Genomic DNA, 21,094 nt, shown 5'->3' with positions numbered 1-21,094 from the left:
CACTCGTCGTCAGCGACAGGCAGTCCCCCCAGAAGGGAACAAGAAATGGCTGCGCACCACGCATCAATTAACATACACAACCGGCGGCTGGGCGCCCGTCCTTTGTACCGGGTCATTTTAGTTAATTTCAAGTTTTCTCCGAAAACAGTGCATCACTAATTTAAAAAATACGCTGAATTGAATCGGTGCTCGAATACTGTACCGAATAACGTTTCGAATATGTCCGGTTTTTACTTGTAACAAGAGGCTGTAACTACACCATGTGCAATCTCGGCGAGATGGGCTAGGACTACAGCTAAGACTACGCAGTGCCCACTTCTTAACACATGCGCTTTTTCACCCCGTAAACCTGACCGCCAATTCACATATGGCACTGGGAGAACAAAGGCAAATCCAGGTACTGCTGATATTTACTCACCTCCTATTTCAACTTGAATAAACAGCTCGTCGCTGCACAGCTGTGACACCCGTGACATACATCCAATGTGCGAACGAGGTGAAGATGGCGCGCAGTCATACACGTAACACGCAGTGGAATGTGGAAGCGAGCATAAATGGTGCATGCGTGTGTACGGGCTTAAAAGCTAAATTATTTGCAATATCTTTGATGACTTTTGTACTGTTATGTAAGTGCTTTACAGCCGTTCCTGTTTGTGGGCTTCTGAAAATTGCCTGTCTGGTTTTTTTGATAAACTAGTTTTCTTAAGCGCTGTCTGCATGGGCCAAACGATGCGCACGCGATAAAAAGTGTGCAGTTTAAACGCCACACTGTGAACTTGCTGGTACACTTCAGTCCTTTGGATGAAAAAAAAAAAGGTATTCCGTAGAGAACCCAGTGCGAACTGAATTAATGACCGGAACAAATGAGAGTCCGTGGCTATGGTAGCTGTTTGTCCGACTTCACGACAAAGTGACCAAAGAAACGGACACATCTGCTTTTACCGCTTTACTTTTTTACCGCTTGTACGTGCTCGCATGCCACGAATTTCTGTCAAATAGTATGTAGTAATACACAAAAGTAAGTAAGCTTGATGAACAGGCTAATTCTGTGAACATTGGCCAGCAACCACGGTATGTGTTAGGAAAGCCCTTGGCCTCCATGTTAAATATCACAGGTATTTTCCCAAACTTTTGTGTCGTTCTAATTATTGAGAAGGGCAAGCAACTAAAAAAAACGCACACTTAAAAAAAAAAACGATTTGAGGCTTTCGGTACCATCTCGCCCATATTTTGCTTGTAGGTTATGCCCTTTTCTGTCCCGCTGTCCGGGCATTGACCAATGATAAAGGAAGCCGATGGGAATCCAAGATGTTTGCCATCATCGGTCATCAGCCACTGCTGGTAGGGTGAACGCTGAACCTTGAGCAATATGGCTCGGCGCTGTGGATAGGGTCGGCCGCTTGGAGTATCGTGTGGTCACATTAGTGTCATTAAGGGTACTGGTACTGATGTACGAACAGACAAATGTACAGGCAGACAGACATACAGACAGACGGACAGACAGACAGACAGACCAAAATTATTGAGTTGAAAGTCCCCAAGAAAGACTATCGTCTTTAAAAATTGTAATGCTATAAGAAGTAAGGCTGGCAGCCAACTCTTTTGCATCTGTTATCGCGGAACTTCTACAAAACGCTGGTGGGAGCAAATACGGCCGCTCCAGGAAGAAGTGCTCTTTTCATACAGTCCCTTCGCATTGAAACGTTGAAACCGCACTGATACTCGAATACTCGCCGAGATAGCAAGCGTGCCAGAGGTCGCGACCGCTCCTAAACTCAAGCATTATTTTTACTTCAGCGATTCTCCCCCCCCCCCTCCCTCTCTACATAGTTTCATGCTCGTTCAAGGCGGGTGGTTTACTTTCTGTTTGAGCATTCGATGGCAGCTCTATCAGGCGGGAGATGTTACCTTGTGCACTTTCCAAGTGGTAAAAATGGCAGACTCTTTTCATCTCTGCTTCCGCAGCGGTCGCACATTCTTACCTGCTCATGAAAGTTGCGATGCGCGGGTGCATGTTATCAATTCGGACTTGTTGCAGAACATGGCGGCGACAGCAAAAACCCGCCGAGGCTGGCCATTTAATTCCCACCACAATAACAATGCAGTTTTCTACTGTAAAATGAGTGTATTGGGTTATATCTGCCTTCAGTTCCCCTTTTGGTAAATTTGTGCTTTATTTTTTAATAGTTCTACCAAACCTGCATATAACGAAATCCTTTTTATAACGAATTTTTTTCAGGAATTTGTCAATTTATTATATCCAGGTTTAACTGTATATCAGCTACATTTGTCACCCCACCCGTAGCTCGAAGCTTGGAAGAAGGAAATAGATGACTTGCCGTTAGTTTGACATGAAAACAACGTCTGTGCCGTTTTTACTTTGATGCCGCGATGTTCTCCATGACATCTCAATGCAGGTACAGTCGAACCCCACTACAATGAAACTGATGGAAAGCAGAAAAAAATTTGTTGAAGTGAAAATTTCGTTGTAGTGAAATTGAAAAAAAATATATATATATAGCCTATATGAGCTAGCAAAACAAAGGAACGTTTGTTCTCAAAATTCGAAAAAATGTCCGCTGGTCCTACTCTTTCCCAGCAATGTTGCGTCATAATTGTTGTCCATGCATAGTGACGCTGTGGTGAAAAATATGCTGAAACAATGCCTAAAACTACCTTCGTGAACAAACCAAACAGTTGCATTAACATGTTAACAACAGCAGCCGTCCGCCGTCAAAAATATCCAACCAGGCCGAGATGGAGGCAGGGTATCGTGGAGCGGCGACTTTTGCATTATTCTATGCCATCCTTATCATCCATCACTCGCGGTTAGCTGATGTTGTTGATAATGTGGCAGCTCTGATTAGTAGCACAGCCGCTCTGATTAGTAGCCACACTGGCCAAGCGCGAACATAATGATAAGCATTGCAATCGAAAAAGTCATCGTTTTGCAGTTGCACCCTGCAGCTGCGCGACGAAAACCATAAACTGAGCGACTGAGCTTCAGCTTTGGATCATCTGCGGCTCAAAGCAAGCCAGTGGCAAAAGCAGGGCAGTCTCGTTGCCATCGCTATTGAGCAATGGCGGCGCCCATGCTTGTTGAAAAGCGGCGGTTTATGGTGGTGCCAACGAGTGTTTTAAACTTGATTGATCCATTTTCAGGCTCTGAAAATGCATCGAAATGTTAGATTGGGTTTGGTGCATAAAAATAAGTGTCTGAGCCTGGAATTGCATCGTAGAATTTCGTTGAAGCGGGACGATCGAAGAAAAAGCGTTCGTTGTGGCGGCAGTATTTATGCATTGACTCCTATGGACTGCTAACGGGGAATCGTGAATTTTTCATTGTAGCAGAAATTTCGTTGAAAGCAGCGTTAGCCGTAGCGAATTTCGACTCTAGAGGTATCAGCATAGAAAACTCAGCTATAGCAAGTGAATAAGCTAACCAAAAAAACAGTAGATATACAATGCCACAGTAGGCATACATATACAAATGACATTCAGATTTGCTTTGCAAACATAGGTGCAGCCACAAACAAGTTCATGAAGAATTGATTTCTGCATACCGTATTTACTTTATTCTACCGCGCCCTCGATTGTAACGCGCGCCCCGTTTCCACAACGAAAAAAAAAAAGTAAGACATCGATTGCAACGCACACCCATTTTTCACGTTGGCCCGCATGATCACACCACTCAGGAAAACAACTCCTTTCGAGAGCGTCTTCCGTTGAAATATGAGTTAAGGGAAAAGCTTGTGCCTATCTGACGTGCAACAGAGCATTGCCATCACTATAGTTTTACCGTGGCCCAATGTCGGCACGCGAACTTGCTTCGCCCCCTTCTTTTCGACGGTTGTGGTGCCAGGCATGTCGAGGTAAAGAGGCATCTGATCGGCATTCCCGATTTTCCCAAGCAGGTAGCCGTTGTTGTGCTGCAAGTTTAGGACGAACCTCTGAAAACTGTGAAGCTTTTCATCGTACTCCTTCGGAAACTTTTCGCATATGCCTGTTCGCCTTCGGAGGGAAAAGCCTTTCCTCTTCATAAAGTTAGTTAGCCTGCACCTGCTCGCTTTAAACTGGCTGCGCATTAGCCATTTTTCTAAGCCTAACTGCATAGCCTGCACGGAGCAGTTCTGTCGTCACGGGCCGCTGTGCCGCTCACTGCTCAATCACATACTTGCCGAGCAGCTCTTCAGTTTGCGGAAACCGACCCTGCTGTGGTCCAATGAAGCCTTTGCGTGAATTTTTGCTGTCGACAATCTTCTGCTTTTGTTTCCGCCAGTCCCGCACGCACGTTTCGGGAATTCTGAACGACCGCGATGCGGCCTGATTTCCGTCCGTTTCTGCACACGCGATGAGTTTTCTTTGAAAAGCGGCATCGTGGTGCACTCGTCGAGTTTTTAGGGTCGGCCCTTCCATACCGTCGATGCTAACGCACTACAAGATGACAAACTCCTCAGCACACATACGAAGTGCTGCACATGGGAAACACATAGGCAGAAATGGCCGATGCGCCATGCCGACGCACGTAGGGGGCGGCCATTTTAGAAATGCCGATGGCAATAGAATGACCGTATTAATTTTTTTTTGTACTCGATTGTAACGCGCATGCGATTTATGAACTCGCTTAACTGGAAAAAATGTGCGCGTTAGATTCGAGTAATTACGGTATGTGAAACACAGCCAGACAGTGACATCAAATTTGTTAATGGGAGATTTGTAACAATGTGAACAAGATAATACTAAAAGCACGAAAGACAACACAGTGTGAGTAATGCACAGTTGCATAAAATAACACCTTGTTTGCTGAGCGTGTTAACGATATGACAGTCAAGTCGTGTACGTCTCAACTTCAAGAATTTTGTCTTTTTAATTTTGTTTTTGGTTGGACACATTTGCTTCAGCAACAAGAAGATACATTCTGGTCAGTGTAAAAAATCTGATGATCCGACTTGTCACTTCCAGTTTGTGGTGTTCACAGCCGACCATATTTAACCTATTCACAGACAGGCAAGAGATAAGGTCTGTTATGCTATTCCCTTTCAACTTCTTGAAACTAAAACATGCAAATGCATCTTCCATAGCTTTGACCAGGTCTGTTAAAGACTTGGACGGGTATAGGAGCTCCCTCTGTCTATCTAAGTGTACAGACACACTGGCGGGAAGCATGCCGCGGCACGGTTACAGTGAACTAGAAGGGGGCAGTGGGCTCACTCTCAGGGGGAGGGTATGCAGAGGGGTGGCTCCAGAAATGTCGCACGTTTGTGGTTCTCTGGTCGCAGGAGCAGCGGTGCTGGCATCGCCATCAATGGAAGAATTTTGGGAGGGACGTTGTAGCTGAGCTGGTTGTGGGCCGGTCAAGTCCTGCAGAGCAACAGAGTTTGAGTTTGAGCCATGTTGTGTGGCTGTGGACATTGTTGCGCTGAGTTTTTGCCGTCAGCTTTGAGCGTTACGCACCACACAAGATGACAGTAAAAAAAAAAACCACTGTTAGGCGCTTGGGTGTCTAACAGGCAACATGTTCGTGAAGAGTAAGCAGAACCTGTCATTCTTTTACATCCTGAAGGATAAAAACGGGCCGAAAGAATGCGAGAGGAACCAGCACAGAGCGGACAAGCTTCTGGAAGACACCAACGCAGCTTGCGAACTCCACTTGCAACTGCGTCTGTGAATATTATCGATGGAAAAAAAGTGCACATATCTCACCCATTATCCACGCCGGGGCTGTTTTCAACTTGTTCGGCTGACCAACTTTTGTGACCGAGGAGGCCTCCTTCATCCCTCAAGTCAGCTGTACAGCTTCATGAAAAAGCTTGAGGATATTTTCACAGAATGTTTTTGCCAGAGTAAGGTACACTCTGACAGCATTATGGACATACTGGCAATTGTTCAGCGCAGACTCTCGATTGAAGTTGGTTGCAGTGTGCACGCAGCTGCCCTCAAAGCAAAAGTAATTACTTTTTACGTTGTCAAATGTCTTCATTCAATTTGAAAGGACTGAACACTGACAATTAGGCAGGCAAGTGGCAGAGAGCCAAGCAGCTGAAGATGAGCCGTCACACATGAAGTGAATAAGGTGTGTAAATCAGTGGCTAGATGGTGTACTTCAGTTCTTGCAAATAAAAGCTTCATGTCAGGAGCAGAAGCTTCGTGTGTATCTTTATTTAGTTTTTCACTATGTCGCTCTACATATGTCTAACATATGTGTATCTGCATAATTATGATTATTAATAACTCCCAGAAAACTGTTGTGTAATGATCTACAACTGAAGCAGGACAAAAATTATTTAAGCACTACAGTTTCACTTTATAATAAAGGCGCAAACGCAGTCAGCACGCCTGCATGTTAAAGCTTTTCTGGGAAGTGAACGTGCACTGTTTTCTAATTATGTCGTGAAAGGGCGGGCACAATCTTGTTGCGAATTCTATTTAGGTTCGGTCTACACAGCATGAACCGTACATTTGGTCACTGTATCAAACCATATAATTTGTGGGATACATCATCCTTTTCGACGAGGTGTTATATTCGAGGAAACACGATGTGGTTTGAACAAATATAGTGCTTATCAGGAATACTCTACTAACTCGAGCACACACCCTCCGAAACCCACACACACACACAAAAAGCGTTAGCTGCGTCGCACTAGAAAGGAGAATGCACAGACTGCGCCGGCTGCCATCGGACTAATTTTTGGGAAGCTGTATCGCAAAAGAAAAGAAAAACACTGTAAAGCGAGAGCACCAGAAGCCCTTAATATAATCAGAGGGCAGTCAAAGCATGCAAGTTTATTACAAATATGAAATAAATGCACGTTCCAACTTTTACGAGTAGCCATCGGCGAGCAGCTTATGCAGGTGAAGCTTCCATTGAAGATGCCTGTGGTGCCATCTCTCTTATGTGATGCCAAAAGCGTCAGAGTAGCTGTGGGGTAAGCCCACTGCCCTCTTCTAGTACACTGTAGCACGGTCCTGTCCGTCGGTGCCTTCGCTCGGCAGCCAGCCGCATGCTGTCTGCATTGGCGGAGCCGCAAGAAAAGCGAGACAGGAATGGACTTGTCGAAACGCGCGCCCACCTGCTCGCTGCCCGCTCGCGGCTTGTCTTGACAGATGGAGAGAGGAAAAGGGATGAGTGAGGAGGCGCCGCCAATGTGAGGAGGAAGAGAGGAAAAACAGGCGCTCATTGGTGGTTTGCTTGTGCAGGAGCCGGTTGCAGCAGCAAAAATAGCCCAGCGAGCGATTCGGTCGGCGGCCGAAATTTCACAACGCTCGGCGGGAGAAAGAGAGAAAAGCGGCCTCTCGCAAGTGGTGAGCGGCGTGCGGAGTGTGTTCGTAACTTAAAAAGTGAGGCATCATTCTGCCTGAAGCAAGCTGGAATCCTCCGAGTGAAGCAACAGCCTACTACATTCGTTGCACTTCGTCTTTTTCAACATTTTCTGGGCCACATAACCACTGACGTAATTAGTGATGTGCGAGTTGCCTTTGCGTCCGAGATCAGTGTGCTCAGGGAGGGCTTCACAAGCAACAATCATTTCTTGAACCTCATTGAGACGACCCACATCTAGGAGCTCATCTAGCTTATTCTGCAGTTTCATTGAATTATTGTGGGCACCCGCACATAGAAGGCTGCTAAGAACTCCAGATGGTATGTTTACACTGGAGGGTGACCGTGACAAGGTGTAAAAACTGAGACAAAAAATTATGTCGACGTAGGGTGGTCATTGGAGCCAGACATTTGCCTCAAGATACCGAAAAGATTTTCAAGTGCATCTTGGCGGAGGCGACATGTCATCAAGTACTCATAGCCCAAGGTATTTGTGACATAGTGCAGGATAGAAAGTGTGCTGGTAAGAGAAGCATGGAGTTCTTTGGCAGTAAATTCGCACAGGAACCCACCCTGCTCAGCTACAGCTTTTTCACAAGTCGCTAAGAACTCCAAAAAGCATTTGATGCTTGCTACTTCTTTACTTTCTGGTCTTAAACCTCACTTTGAGTATCCTAATGTCGGGGCATCGATGAGGTCTATTATTATAGCGACAAATGCAGAACTAGCCTTGGTAAAGCCAGTGCCATAGTAGTGTTCCACATGGCTATTGTAGCTATGGACGATGAATATTTTGTCGAAATGAGCCTCGCAAACAACGCAGTTCTTTTGCAGTGGCTTGTCAGCGCGAGGAATCGCACGCTTTCAGGTCTTGCGCCGTTCATCAACGACGAGAGCAGCGAAGAGAGACGCTTTCTTCCCTTGTTTGCAGGCTGAAACATACCCCACGTTGCATTCATGTGCAAAGCAGTGTCTTTGCAGTTTACACATCACTGTGGCATGGTCACATTGGTGCGTATTGTCCCGAACAAGTTCAAATAGGCACACCGCAGACGTTGGGAGAACACGAGCAAATGACTAAGAAGCACCCATCAGCTAGTGCGGCTGGTGGGTGCTCTGGACTGACCAAAGTGCAAAACCAAAGTGCGCACCGCCCTGCGGCGGAATGAAATACAAGCATGCCTCCTTTCAAGGCATGACCGAGACGATGCATGCTGACACCTCCCCTTCTAGCCACCATAACGAGACGTCCATTGCTGCTCGGCATGCGTGGACATGTGCAATCACTGGATTCGCTTGGCTAGCTTTGACATTTGTTTCATATTTGCTAGACTGCCATGGCCACTTTTGCCGTTCATAGATTTTGCCTATTGTAGTTTCAATTAATTGATGTAAGCAAAAAAATATTCAGATTACCCAAAACTTTTTGTCATTAAATATTTATGAAACCAACCAAATTTGCTTAGATAGTTTTGTTTATGCGGCTTTTTGCATTTACTGCACATGCTCAGAACATTCTGAGTGCGTCTGGTAAATATTTTACTTATTTTTCAATGGAGTGAGTGATTTTATTTTTACCACTAGAGGGTTTGTTTCCAGTGCACAGAGTTTTCTAAGCAGATGTGGCAGTCATGGAGTTCGCTTTTAGTCATCATGGAAAACCTGGAAAAGTCAGGGAATTTAGAAATATCAAATTGGTAGACACCCTGATTTAGTCGCTGGCAATTTACACTGCAGTTGGTGTGAAATTGGTTGAGAACTATCGAAGTCAGACAGCTACTGCGAGTTGTAGTAGCAATGATATACTCTTTATTGTTTGCTCACTGAGAGCTTCAGGTACAACGCGCGGAACCCTACTACTCGCCCTACATGCTGCTCAAGCCCGATCCTGGCGGTAGCGTCTCTACCCAGTCTAAGCAAGTCGATGATCGGTACGGCGAGCAGCAGTGCTGCTACGAGCTTCACTCAACCAAGTACATGGACTCCATGGCCACCTACAATGCTGCCAAATACCACAAAGAGATAGCGCCTCATGCCAGAGACCTGTGCTTAATGTATGAGTGCCGCACCCCACATATCCAGAACTACGCCATGCGCGTCATGCAGGGATTCGGCACAAACAAGGACTCTGGCGAAGCGGGACACACTGTGATCGACAAGTTGTGGGAAGATTCATGAAATGATGCCACCAAATATGCCACCATGCCTGTGAATCTCGCACTCATAAGCGCAAGCTCATTGCACACCGTGGTCTGAGATGCCATAATGGACACCAACACCGTACCACAAGCAACACCACACGTGGGCGAACCTCTGCTATCCTCGAAAGTTGCAGAAATTGCCATTCTTGGCGAGGTCGCCGCCCAAAGGAATGAAGATCCATCAGCGTCATCATCGTCCTCGTCAAGTGAGGAAGAAGAATCGGTGCGGATTTTGAAGTCTTCATTCAGCTCGGAAGCACCTGCGAGCCAGGTACACGATCAAGACCAGCTGACACTCTAAGTGATCAAGTGGATCATATTAGTGCAGCGCCTGCAGAAGCTTGACATGAAATGCCAACAACAGCTCAAGTATAACAAAGGTTATCAGGAAACTTTCCAAATGTACAAGATCAGACGAAAGTCACACTATGATTAGCTTGCTTGGTCTTTTGGTTTGTTAGCTGTGCATGCATTGTACGGACTTTAGAGAAAGGTTTTTTTTCCGAAATAAAGGTCAGTGTTTAGTGCCACATCTCTGCTCTCTGCCTCTGTTTCTGCTGCTCAGCTTTTTTGTTATTTCGACGTTTTGTGGCTTTTGCTATTAACTAAGCCTATCGGCCAATTTTTTGTTGTTGTCCTTTACCTGTAAAACTATATATGACGGAAATAAATGTTTAATTTGAAAATAATAAATCTATGGTGATGTAATCAGCTTCCAAGTATGCTTGAAATCTTGTCACGTGCCTTATTGATCACACTTCAGTACGTAAATACAATCAAGTGGCTCTTGTTTAGAGGTGCATGAAAGCCGCATTTTTGTTGTGCAAAGCGATAATAGGGTTTGAACAGTCATGTCACGTCTCACCGTTAGCTGGTTGATGGTTGCGCTCTTAAGAGCACCACTGCTGCTTTTGTAGCCGTCCATTGAAACTAAAATACAAGGACACAAAGAAGGAGCGTCAGCTTGCTTTATACCTGGGCCACTTTTGCTTTCGTACGTGTTAGATTCCTTGGATGCACTAAGCCTCCAAAGAGCGCAGCCATTCGCATGACCTAGCTAAGAGTGAGCGACTGTGTTCATGTGCTCCTTGCCACATGCACAAGCAGCAAGCGCTTCATTCGTGCGCAGCGTCCGGGTCTACTGAGCAACAGGTGTTTCTCTAGTACACGCGGGTAAAGAAAAAAGTACCTACAATTTTCTCAGTGCCGGTCACGCACGCAAAGTCTGTGAGAATATGCCATGAAGATAGATACACCCTCCCCCCTTACGAAAGTAAATGATTCTGTGCAGTACGTGAACTCGCCTTCCTTTGTTTTGTTTTTCCTGAATCCTAACCACGGCTCGTGCATGTATTTGCACGCTCGGCAAGTCGGCAGGCACAATACTTGGATAGTGTTCACAAAGCTGTACGTGCATTCCTTCACACCTCAGCAAACGATGTGCCGGTCATTTCAAACTTATTTTCTTTCAATAATACTCTGCACCCATGTTTCTCACCACACAGTGTGAAATATAATACTTGCCAGAGTCAATGACCTTCTAAGTGAAGCCTTGACAACACAGTGGCTGCAACTGAAAATACTACGCAGTTCTAAGTGACGGGCACACCAAAGGCAGCCACCGACGCCATGATCCTCGTAAAGATAGTAGAGGGTAGTTTCGAACCCCTGGTGCATTTCAAAATGCACTTCATATGCACAGAATATGTCAAAACACATGCCGTCAGCCCTTGACGAGATGTTGCGCACTGAACTGTGATAGCCCCAGTGATGGTGTCCCAAGCGAACTCTTTTACACACCACCTACTCCAGAGGTGTGCATCGGGAGTATCCATATGGTTACATGGGATAAAACCAGACAGCCATTTTCTTGTCCACATCCTATAAATATCGTGAAGTCAACTGTAGAGGACCAGCTGCACTTTGTTGCTATGCAGTCGCTCAGTATTCGCATTCTTTGAAGCAGGTGTTGCCATAAAATTGTTGTAGTGTCTTCAATAAGCAATAAACATGATTATTGTATTGTAAAATATGCATTATTATTTGTATGCACAGTAACATTATAGGTAAAATAAATGCAAAATACATGTTCTCTTATTCAGCGGGTTGTGTCTGCTGCTCTACAAACATTGTCGGGAAATGTGACCAGGGAATTTTACTAGAATCGTTCGAATAAATAAAGCGGTGCAGCTGGCACACTTGCATCATCATCGCTCGCAAGCCCAGCAATGTATGCTATAATGTTACAAGAATGCCAGCAAACAAACAACAAAGAAGAATTGAAGTGCGCCTGCAATACCTTGATTTAGTTACCTGAATTGAACTTATGTTTATCTTAATCACGAGCAATGTTGGATGCGGCAGAGCACTTCAATCGTGCAATCACATCTTTAAGATTTTTGAGCAGTGATCGCGTGATATATGTATGCCATGGCTCGCATACTGGCGTTCACACTTTCTCGCTTTTGGGGCCTACTGGCACCTTACAATTTCAACCCATTGCATCGAGGTAGTTTTATTTCACCGATTGAACGCTTGTGAAACTATCTTAATGCATAACCAGTTCACTGATGATCGAATGTAACTCATTTGCTAGAACAGCATTATTTTGTTCAGTAGCATATGCAAAGTGCCGCACACAAGCATCTGTTACATATGCATGTGGATATAGTTTTTTTTTTTCCGAATGAGGAGCAGCTTCTAGGAGAGTGTGCTCTTCTTGGGTTGTAAACGTAAGTACAGTAAGGGATAACACAGGCTGTTTGAGCCGTTATAGCACATAAATGCTTCGGAAATATGAATATTGAAGCAATCTCTGCAGAGTATCTGACCAAAGGCTACCTACTCCGTAATCGGAAAAAAAGCTACAAACCCGCTCCATCAATCTGTTGCCAAGATTCGATAACGCGCATGAGCTACCACAAACATATCTGATTTTTATGTATTAAGCATAGCAATGTAATAAAACATAGTAATAGTATGAGAAGCGCAGACATGCGCCAACAGCAACGATGCAGCTTTGAAGTGATCCGCCGTGGTGGTGTAGTGGTAACGATGCTTGGCTGCTGGCCCAAGGGTCGCGAATTCGATCACAGCCGCAGCGGTCGTATTTCAATGGAAGTGAAATGGTAGAGGCCCGTGTGCTCTGTGAAGTCAGTGCATGTTAAAGAACACCAGATCGTTGAAATTTTCGTAGCCTTCAACTACGGCGTCTCTCATAATCATATTGTGGTTTTGGGGCGTTAAACCCCAGATATTATTATTGCAGCTTTGAAGCTTGATCATACAGAAAACTGGTTCATCTGTGCCTGCAATCAGATGGTGCAAGGACTGTCTCATTTTGGCGCGAAACTAAAGAGTGTTCTCTTATGGGTGCCGATGCTGTCACATACCACGTTTATTACAAATGTTGAACCTAAACACAGCATCAGTCTTAAAGGGACTTCTTTAAAGGCAACTCCTAAGTTGACAATGGTTGTTAAAATATAGTGCTCCAGAAACCTCGTATTGTTAGATATGTATGTGTCAAGGAAGGAATTATTTTGAAATAAAATTGTGTTTTAGTGGTCCGCATCAGGTTAGCACTCTTCAAATTACCTGCCTCAATGGCACATTTCAAGTCACTGTTGCCATGCACGACGTTGCCCAGCCTTAATTTGCGGTCGCCAACACTATAGTAGCAGCAGAGGGAAAGTAGCGGGAGCCACGGCAGCAACAATGGCCATTGAACAATTTTTACCTATCACCTACGAGATTGACGCATGCTTGGTTCAGCTGGGTCCTGCTAGATGGCACGACTAGTCTAGTTTAACCAGGTGAAAATCGAATTTTTGAACCTCTTGTGCCATTTTCTATAGTAATGTCTGGCGGTTCTTTTTTCCACGAATGAAACGAAAACGAACGAGCAGCATTTAAATACAGCTTTTGATGCACACAAAGCTCTTTATTTAGGGCAGCTAGATATATTGCTAGTGATTTATTTATTTTATTTATTATTTATTTATTACATACTGCTGACCTGTTTACCAGGTCTTAAGCAGGAATGGGCATACAGAAATGTTTACTATAAAAAATAACATAATTGACATCACACAGCATACTGACAGTGGTTACAATTCAACACTTTTGTATTAATTTACAAAAAAACTAAAGAAAAACATTACAACAATGGCATATCTTTGCTGACTGAAACGTACTAAAAAAATGGAAGCATTGCGTAACTCTGGGCTGCATGACTGTACAAAAAAAAAAAACTGTTAGTGGTTATTGAGAGCATGTAGAAATAAGTCAACTGTTGGACACTGTACAGCATCGGGTGATAGGCAATTCCACGCACGGGCAGTTATTGGAAAAAATTAATACCTGAATGTGCCTGTGTGGTTTACGTAATCTGACTTGCTTTGAATGATGTGAGTGCATAGCATATTCACTTATTTGTCTAATGTGCACTGTTTTGTTGATACCAATTTTGTTGTGGAAAATGAGGTAAAAAAGCTTCAGCCTCTCCATTCTTCTTCTCTCCTGTAGTTTTTCGAGATCTGCTCTAATTAATAGAAGTGAAGGGAAAGTACGCCAATTATAACAATTAAAAACAAATCGGACCGATTTTCTTTGGACCATTTCTAATTTTTATTATTGGACTCAGTAAAGGGATCCCACACTGCAGCTCCATATTCTAATACTGGTCTAATGAAAGTTTTGCACGCGAGAAGTTTGATGTGTGGTGTGGCATTCACAAGCCTCCTTCGCAAATAGCCAAGCTTTTTCATTGCCTTTCTTTCAATATATTCTATGTGTTCATTCCATTTTAAGCCTGGTGTGAGTATGAGTCCTAAATATTTGTGTTTAGTGACTTCAGGTAATGCATGACCATGGACGTGATAGGTAAACAGAAAGGGCTGTTTCCTAGGCGTAACTCGCATTGCTACTGTTTTTTTATAATTAATTGTCATCTGCCAATTTTAACACGTTTGTAGCATTGCTAGTGCATTATTTAACGATTCTTGATCACTGTAACTATAAATTCCCTGATATAGTATACAATCATCCGCAAAAGAGCTTTATTTTTACGGGCAAGTTTAGAACAATATCATTAATAAATAACAGAAAAAACAACGGCCCCAAAATTGACCCTTGAGGCACACTTGATGTTACGGGGCAGAACTCGAAGTGACACCATCAATGGCAACAAATTGGCTCCTCATTGAAAGATAGGCAGTTATCCATGCAATTTCTCATTCTTCAGAATTGGTTTGAGCTTAATTAATAATTTCTTGTGACTCACACGATTGAAAGCTTTCTCAAAATCCAACTCTACTTGACCATTCATATCAATAACATCTACTTGACCATTCATATCGATCGCTGCTGCTAGGTCGTGAAACGTCTCAATAAGCTGGATTACCGTAGAATACCCTTTGCGAAAGCCGTGCTGAAGGGGGTGTGATTAGGTTATTTCTTTCGACAAACATAGACAAATGTTTGAATATTATATGCTCTAGAATTTCGACCCTAGATAATAGCAAGGAGATAGGCCTAAACGAGGACACAAGCGAATGGTCATCAGTTTTTCGTACTGGAGTGATCTTAGCGTGCTTCCATCACTCGGAAGTTCAGTGCGCAGAAGAGATGATTTAAAGATCGAGCATAGGTATTTGGAATTCCATTCAGCATACCTTATCAGAAAGGTGTTAGGTACAGAGTCAATGCCTGGTGACTTGTTTAGATCAAGATTAAGCAGAAGCGATAAGACACCCCCTGTAGTGATACACGTGTCATCCCTGATGAAATCAGGGGTAACATCATTATTTCCCTCTTGTCGGTTTTAACATCACCCTTAATAGATAAGCTTGATACTGGACTTTTTTTCAGTGAAAGATATTGCCAAAACCTATTTGGTGTCGTCAAGAGAAAGTTTGTCAAAGCCTCGCTTTGATATTTTTTCTTTGCACTTTTCAATTTGGCTTTCAGTGTGTGAAGCATCTCTGATATATTATCTAGTCCAGACAATGATGCTCGTTCTATTTGTCGCTTTCTTGCCTTTTTTAGCTTGTGCCCTAGGTGTACAATTTCTTTCGTAATCCAGGGGCTAGACCGGTTTAATACCTTGTGTTTGTGAGGAACAAAGTTTTGGATACATTTAATTACTAGTTCTTTGAAAAAGCACCACAATCAGTCAACAGATCATTCACTTTCTTAGGAAAGCGTTACGAAATCTAAATAAAAATGATCAAGAGCGTCTATTATGTCCACATCACCAGCACGTGGGAATACGGGTACAAAAACGGTCTTTTTATCGAGCATTTTAGCATAGTACAGTTGAAAGCTTAATGACACAATTTTATGGTCCGAAATGCCGCCGTAAATTTCTATTACCGGACTGTGGTTATATATACCTTTACTAACAAGAAAGAGGTCTAAAATTGTGCTAGATTCATTTTGAATGCGAGTGGGCGTTTTCACAAGCTGCGTCAAGTCATGAAACAGCAAAGCATCAAGAAAAGATACAGATGCAGCAGAGATGGCATGTGGAAATTCATCCGACCAATTTATCATGGGAAAGTTAGTCACCATCGATTAAGACGTTGCAACTATTCGTTTTATACTGACACAAAAACTCATTTAATTGTTCCACAAACTCATCACCACAATTGGGCGGACAATAAAATCCCCCAACGACAATATGTAGTTCATCGAATAACATTTTAACAACAGCACATTCAATTCCCTTAATATTGGGTAATCGTGTCACATATAGCGATTCTCGAAACATGATTACAACACTGCCACCAAGGGAATCTCTGTCATTACGGTACATTTTGTAGCCTGGTGACGTTATTTCATCATCATCTATGTCTCGGTGTAGCCACGATTCTGTAATTATTAACATATGCGGTTTGTGGGCTATTATTACACTTTCTAATTCTACGACCTTATTAATCAAACTACGGGCATCTATGTTAAGACAACAAAACTGCTTAGTTTCCTTGTTTTTATGTCACTTCTTATCTCGCAGCCTGCTACTACGTCGACTAATAGGAACCCTTTTCATGTGAATACTGTCCCATTCATACGTTTCGTTATCAATTCGAATTTTATCATATGACAGTTTCACCTTTACTCCCGCTTTCCTGCTATCAGAGGCACTATTCCATAGGTTCTTTCGGATTTGTTTTGTGGCTGCCGAGAAGTCCTCAGACACAGAAATGCCCATTCCTTTCAGTTTAGAACAGTTCTTCCGCACGTGCCTTTTTTCCCTCTCATCTATGAACTATAAGATCACAGGTGTAGGTTTGTCGGGTTGCTTTTAGATTTTACCTCTACACCAAGCTTAGTTTTGAACAAGTCTTCAGCTATTGCTTATTCCAGCAATTCTGGTGTTTTTCCCGGTTTTTTCAGGAATGCTAAAAACCAGAAGATTGCTTCTTCTGCTTCTGTCTTCTAAATTCGCCAGCCTTTTTTCTAGTCCTTGCACTGTTTTTTCGAGATTGGCAACTTTGGTACTCGGTTCCGTCACTGATGCTTCTACCTTTTTAAATTTCAACTCTATAGTATCAAGTCTTTTGGCCTTCAAGAAGTTCTTTCGACATTTGTTCGGTAGTCGGACCTGGGTTCGATTCGATATCGCCACAAAGTTTCAATAGAGACAGTACTATGTTCCGCACGTACAGGTAACACATGCATAAGGTGGTGGGGCACTTCAGCTGGATAAAGCAAGGATCACTAGTTTTGACACAGGAATACTTGCTACTAACCTGCATAAAGAAAACCAAAGGGTTGGTCATGGCTGTTACAGGCGGCCAGCCGACGTGCCCACTGAAGGAAAGCCGTGATGTTGGGCTGCCTATATAGGCGTCAGTCGATGACTGTGGTGGCATCCAAGAGTTGAGAACAAGCGATGCCTCTTCTGCGCAGTTGCCGAGATAGATCGGCGCAGCGCCTACGGAATCCACTATCTTGTTTGATGCATCGGCCGTGAATGTTGCCCGTGCCAGAAGCAACTGCATACAGAAAACCAAAGGGTTGGTCATGGCTGTTACAGGCGGCCAGCCGACGTGCCAGCCGACGTGATGAATTGTAGGCGGTTTGTCTGACATCACGAGTATAATTTTGCAAAATGTGTACTGTGGCGCATTTGTTATCATGCATTTGCCTAATTTCTCGGTAAGTAGGGCACTGCTGTTAATATTGTCATTTTAGATGTCGTTATGCATTGAGATTTCACTCTGACGTGAACTATTACTTGACTTTAGTGTCTCTTTAAGCAGTAGCTGGATCATCGGAATGATTAGGTGACTGTGTATAAGGGTCTTTTTCAAATGCAAGTAGCATTTTAGAAACAATTGTGCGCAGCTCTTTTTGTGGCGACTTTTTTCTTACAGGGATCACCTGACTGTGGCTCAGCAGCAAATCAGAGATATGTGCGACACCATCGCTGTCACCTTGACTTCTGCCAATCCACCAAGTATGACTCGGCGGCAGTGATTTCAAAAACGTCAAGCCCGGTCGAGTCTGCAGCAGCCTTGCAGCTACCAAAGTGCCCTCTTTTTTTTCTTCAGGGTTTGCAGTGAAACACCTGTTGAATTCTCCGCGTATTTCACAAGAGGAATGCAAGTTTTGTACATTTTTTCTTTTGTGTGCCAAATAAAACAACAATATTGGGGGAAGAGTGGTGTCAAGTGTCTTCAGCCTGTGTTGGCAGCATTTTTTTCTGGCACGATAGCTAGGTGCTTCTTTTTTTAATAGTTGTGCCAATGAGTATCTCCACCATTGCAAGGTGCATTCAATACCTGAAAAGCACATTTCTTGCGAGGGCACAAGTTTTTGTTGTGTTGGTGACCTATTTACAGTGAGGCAGTCTAGTGCTAAAATGGCATTGTACTTGTGTTTAATATAATAATATAATGCCAACAATCTGTGGCTGGAACATAGCGCTTTATTGAGACAGCAATGATATGGATACTCGGCCAATTTCTCCCGTTGGCGTCTCCGTTTATCGGCGCTGTTTGTCCATGCCGTCAGGCCCCATCTATCTATATAAATATCTGCGTTGCCAAATGCCGGGGAGCAAAACGGCTAGATGGCAGCGTAAAAGCAGCTGAAAATAGCTAAAACATCCAGCAAAAACCTAAACAGTAGTTAAATTATTTCTTCAAGCATTTTTAGGCATATTCAAGGAGTGCAACGAATTTACTGGCAGCTGTTCCATCTTGCAGTTAAAACCTATTTTGTTTAAACAACTATCAAACGCGTTTTTTTTGCACGCAACTATGTTGAACATGTCATAAAGAAAAAGAAAAGCGTTTGCAGTTTCGTTCAATAATTTGGAGCAGGTGGGGTGGTTAGAAAAGCGTCCAGGCTTCCGCACTCATCATAGACGAGCTGCGTGTGCACATAGCTTTGTAAACATTGAGGTGTGCGGATATTCGAAATTTTTTGAATAAGAAATAGAATAGGGCATAACCGAACAACCGTATATTTCAATATTTTTTAATAACGACTACGGAGGAGAAAATTACAATGGGGCAACGCGTTAGGGAATTAATTAGTTAAATGTGGAGCATTTCCCTATGTACTGCTAGCACAATTGCCGTTTATTTGGGGGTCTATCTTTTCAGCCGCCTTCGTGTGGTGCTGTCGTGATCACCCCCTTAACTTGGGGTTGGAGCACCGTGGCAGACGTGACAGAAGAAGAGAGGCGCGTGGCTCGTGATGAGCATGGAGATGAGAGCTCTTGGCCCTGCGGGATACGTCAGGTGCAACCGCTTGCTTTTTCTTTTTGCCAGCGGCCCCATAAAGAGCTGCGACCACGGCATGGCCTTGTAGCGTGCGAGGTGGGAGACGTAAGACGACGTCAAAGGTGGCCGCCAGGGCTGTGCCAATCTCGCCACTTCAGTCCTGCGCTGAGACGGAGTGGCGGCGGCTGCCAGCATTCCCGGCTCCTGAAGAACATAAACTTTATTTGTCGAATCCAGACGATTCGAATCCGGCGTTTTTTAGTGGGCCTGGGCACCAACCGCGGATGCGGTTCCGAGACCTTGTCTCGAAGCGGCTTCCTCGGCACGCTGGACGGCCCAGAGTTGTGCTGTCAGGTTCGAGCTGAGCAGTGCGGCCTTCCAACGCGAGCGGAGGCTGGCGGTGGAAGAGTGAGATGAATCGGCACTGTTCGAATTGCTTATTAGGCCCTGACACTCCCACAGCATGTGACTAAGGGTGGCAACCTCGCCACATGACGTGCATCTGTTTGTATAGTGTATATGTCTGGATACATGGCGTGCATGAGTCTAGGGTTTCTGTATGAATCTGTTTGTAATTGTCTGAAGTGTACCGCTTGCGTTCTGTTTAGCCTTTCGTGAGGAGATGGGTATATGCGTCTTTGTAACTGGTAATGTGTGGTGATGTCGTGAAACCTGGTCATACGATCCTCCCATGCCCAGATGTCTGCAGTTCCCCGCGGGGGCTCGTCGTCCTCCGGCGATGCTCGGTGAGTGAGGCCTCGAGCAACACGGTGAGCCGCTTCGTTGGGGGTGCTCAGTCCGGTATGTGCCGGGATCCATAACAGGTGCCTTCGGTTATCGAAGTCGACCTCTCCTGGATGTATGGGATGTCGTTGGAGTATGTGAAACGCCTCTTGGGAGATGCGTCCGTTGGCTAAATTGCGAATTGCTGTTTGCGAATCGCTAATCACGTATGTGGCATTAATCTGTGTTAGGACCAGTGCTATAGCCGCTTCCTCTGCCGCTTCAGCGTGTGCTGTGTTCACAGTGAGGCTTGTGATGTACTTGCCATGATGGCCGGTAACTACCGCCACGAAAGTCTTTTTATTGGTATAACGCGCAGCATCAGTGAAAACCGCTTCAGTGTCGTTGGAGTAGCTTTGAGTAATGCGTTGTGCCCTGGCTTTACGCCATCCCGTATGGTGTTGGGGGTGCATGTTGCGAGGCAATGGGGGTACGTATACTTGCTCGCGCACCGATCTTGGAATTTCGACTTTGATGCCGTGCTGCGTATGGTACGTGATGCCAAGTTTTTCGATTAGGTGTCGGCCTGGGCGGGTCTTGGATAGGCGCTCGAGCTGGGAAACTTGTTGCGCCTCCACGAGTTCCTCGAGGGTGTTATGCAACCCTAGCTGTAGGAGTTTGCTGGTGCTAACTCCGGGTGCCAGTCCCAATGCGAACTTGTACGTCTTGCGTATCAGGGCGTTAAGCTTGTCTTTTTCCGCAACTGTCCATTTGTGAAACGGTGCCGTGTACATTAGTTGTGAAATAACAAAGGCTTGTATGAGTCGTATGACACTGCCTTCGCGCATGCCCGCATGTTTGTTCGTGATGCGTCGGATAAGTTGCATCGTGCTGGTGGCCTTTGCCATTATCTTGCGCAGTGCTTCACCATTGCCGCCGTTCTGCTCAATCATCATCCCCAGTACCCGGATCTTCTTTACCATTGGGATTGGTGAGCCGTTTGATGATGTTAGTTTGATTTCTTGATTTTCTGAAGGTACGTAGTTTTTGGGCGGGCGTCCCTTTTTCACTGGTCTATATAGCAGTAATTCGGATTTTTCGGCCGAGCAGGTGAG

General features: G+C 44.4%; 1 protein-coding gene across 9 annotated transcripts in view; it reads left to right on the top strand.

Moving 5' to 3' along the window:
• LOC142761703 (uncharacterized) overlaps positions 1-18,185 on the top strand; it is a 155,385-nt gene extending 137,200 nt beyond the window's left edge. For 8 of the 9 annotated variants that reach the window (XM_075883919.1, XM_075883918.1, XM_075883921.1 and 5 more), the window contains one exon: positions 17,901-18,185. In XM_075883919.1, coding sequence (XP_075740034.1) covers positions 17,901-18,003 — 103 coding nt within the window. In that variant the 3' untranslated portion in view covers positions 18,004-18,185. Of the gene's footprint in view, positions 1-5,279; positions 5,492-17,900 lie in introns of those variants that run through there. The other variant, XM_075883922.1, reaches the window with a different exon arrangement.
• Positions 18,186-21,094: the final 2,909 nt, after the last annotated feature.

This window comes from Rhipicephalus microplus, unplaced genomic scaffold (assembly GCF_043290135.1).
Source record: "Rhipicephalus microplus isolate Deutch F79 unplaced genomic scaffold, USDA_Rmic scaffold_22, whole genome shotgun sequence".
NCBI lineage: Eukaryota > Metazoa > Arthropoda > Arachnida > Ixodida > Ixodidae > Rhipicephalus > Rhipicephalus microplus.
Note: the sequence above shows the minus strand (reverse complement) of the source record. Positions and strands in the feature narration are given on the sequence as shown.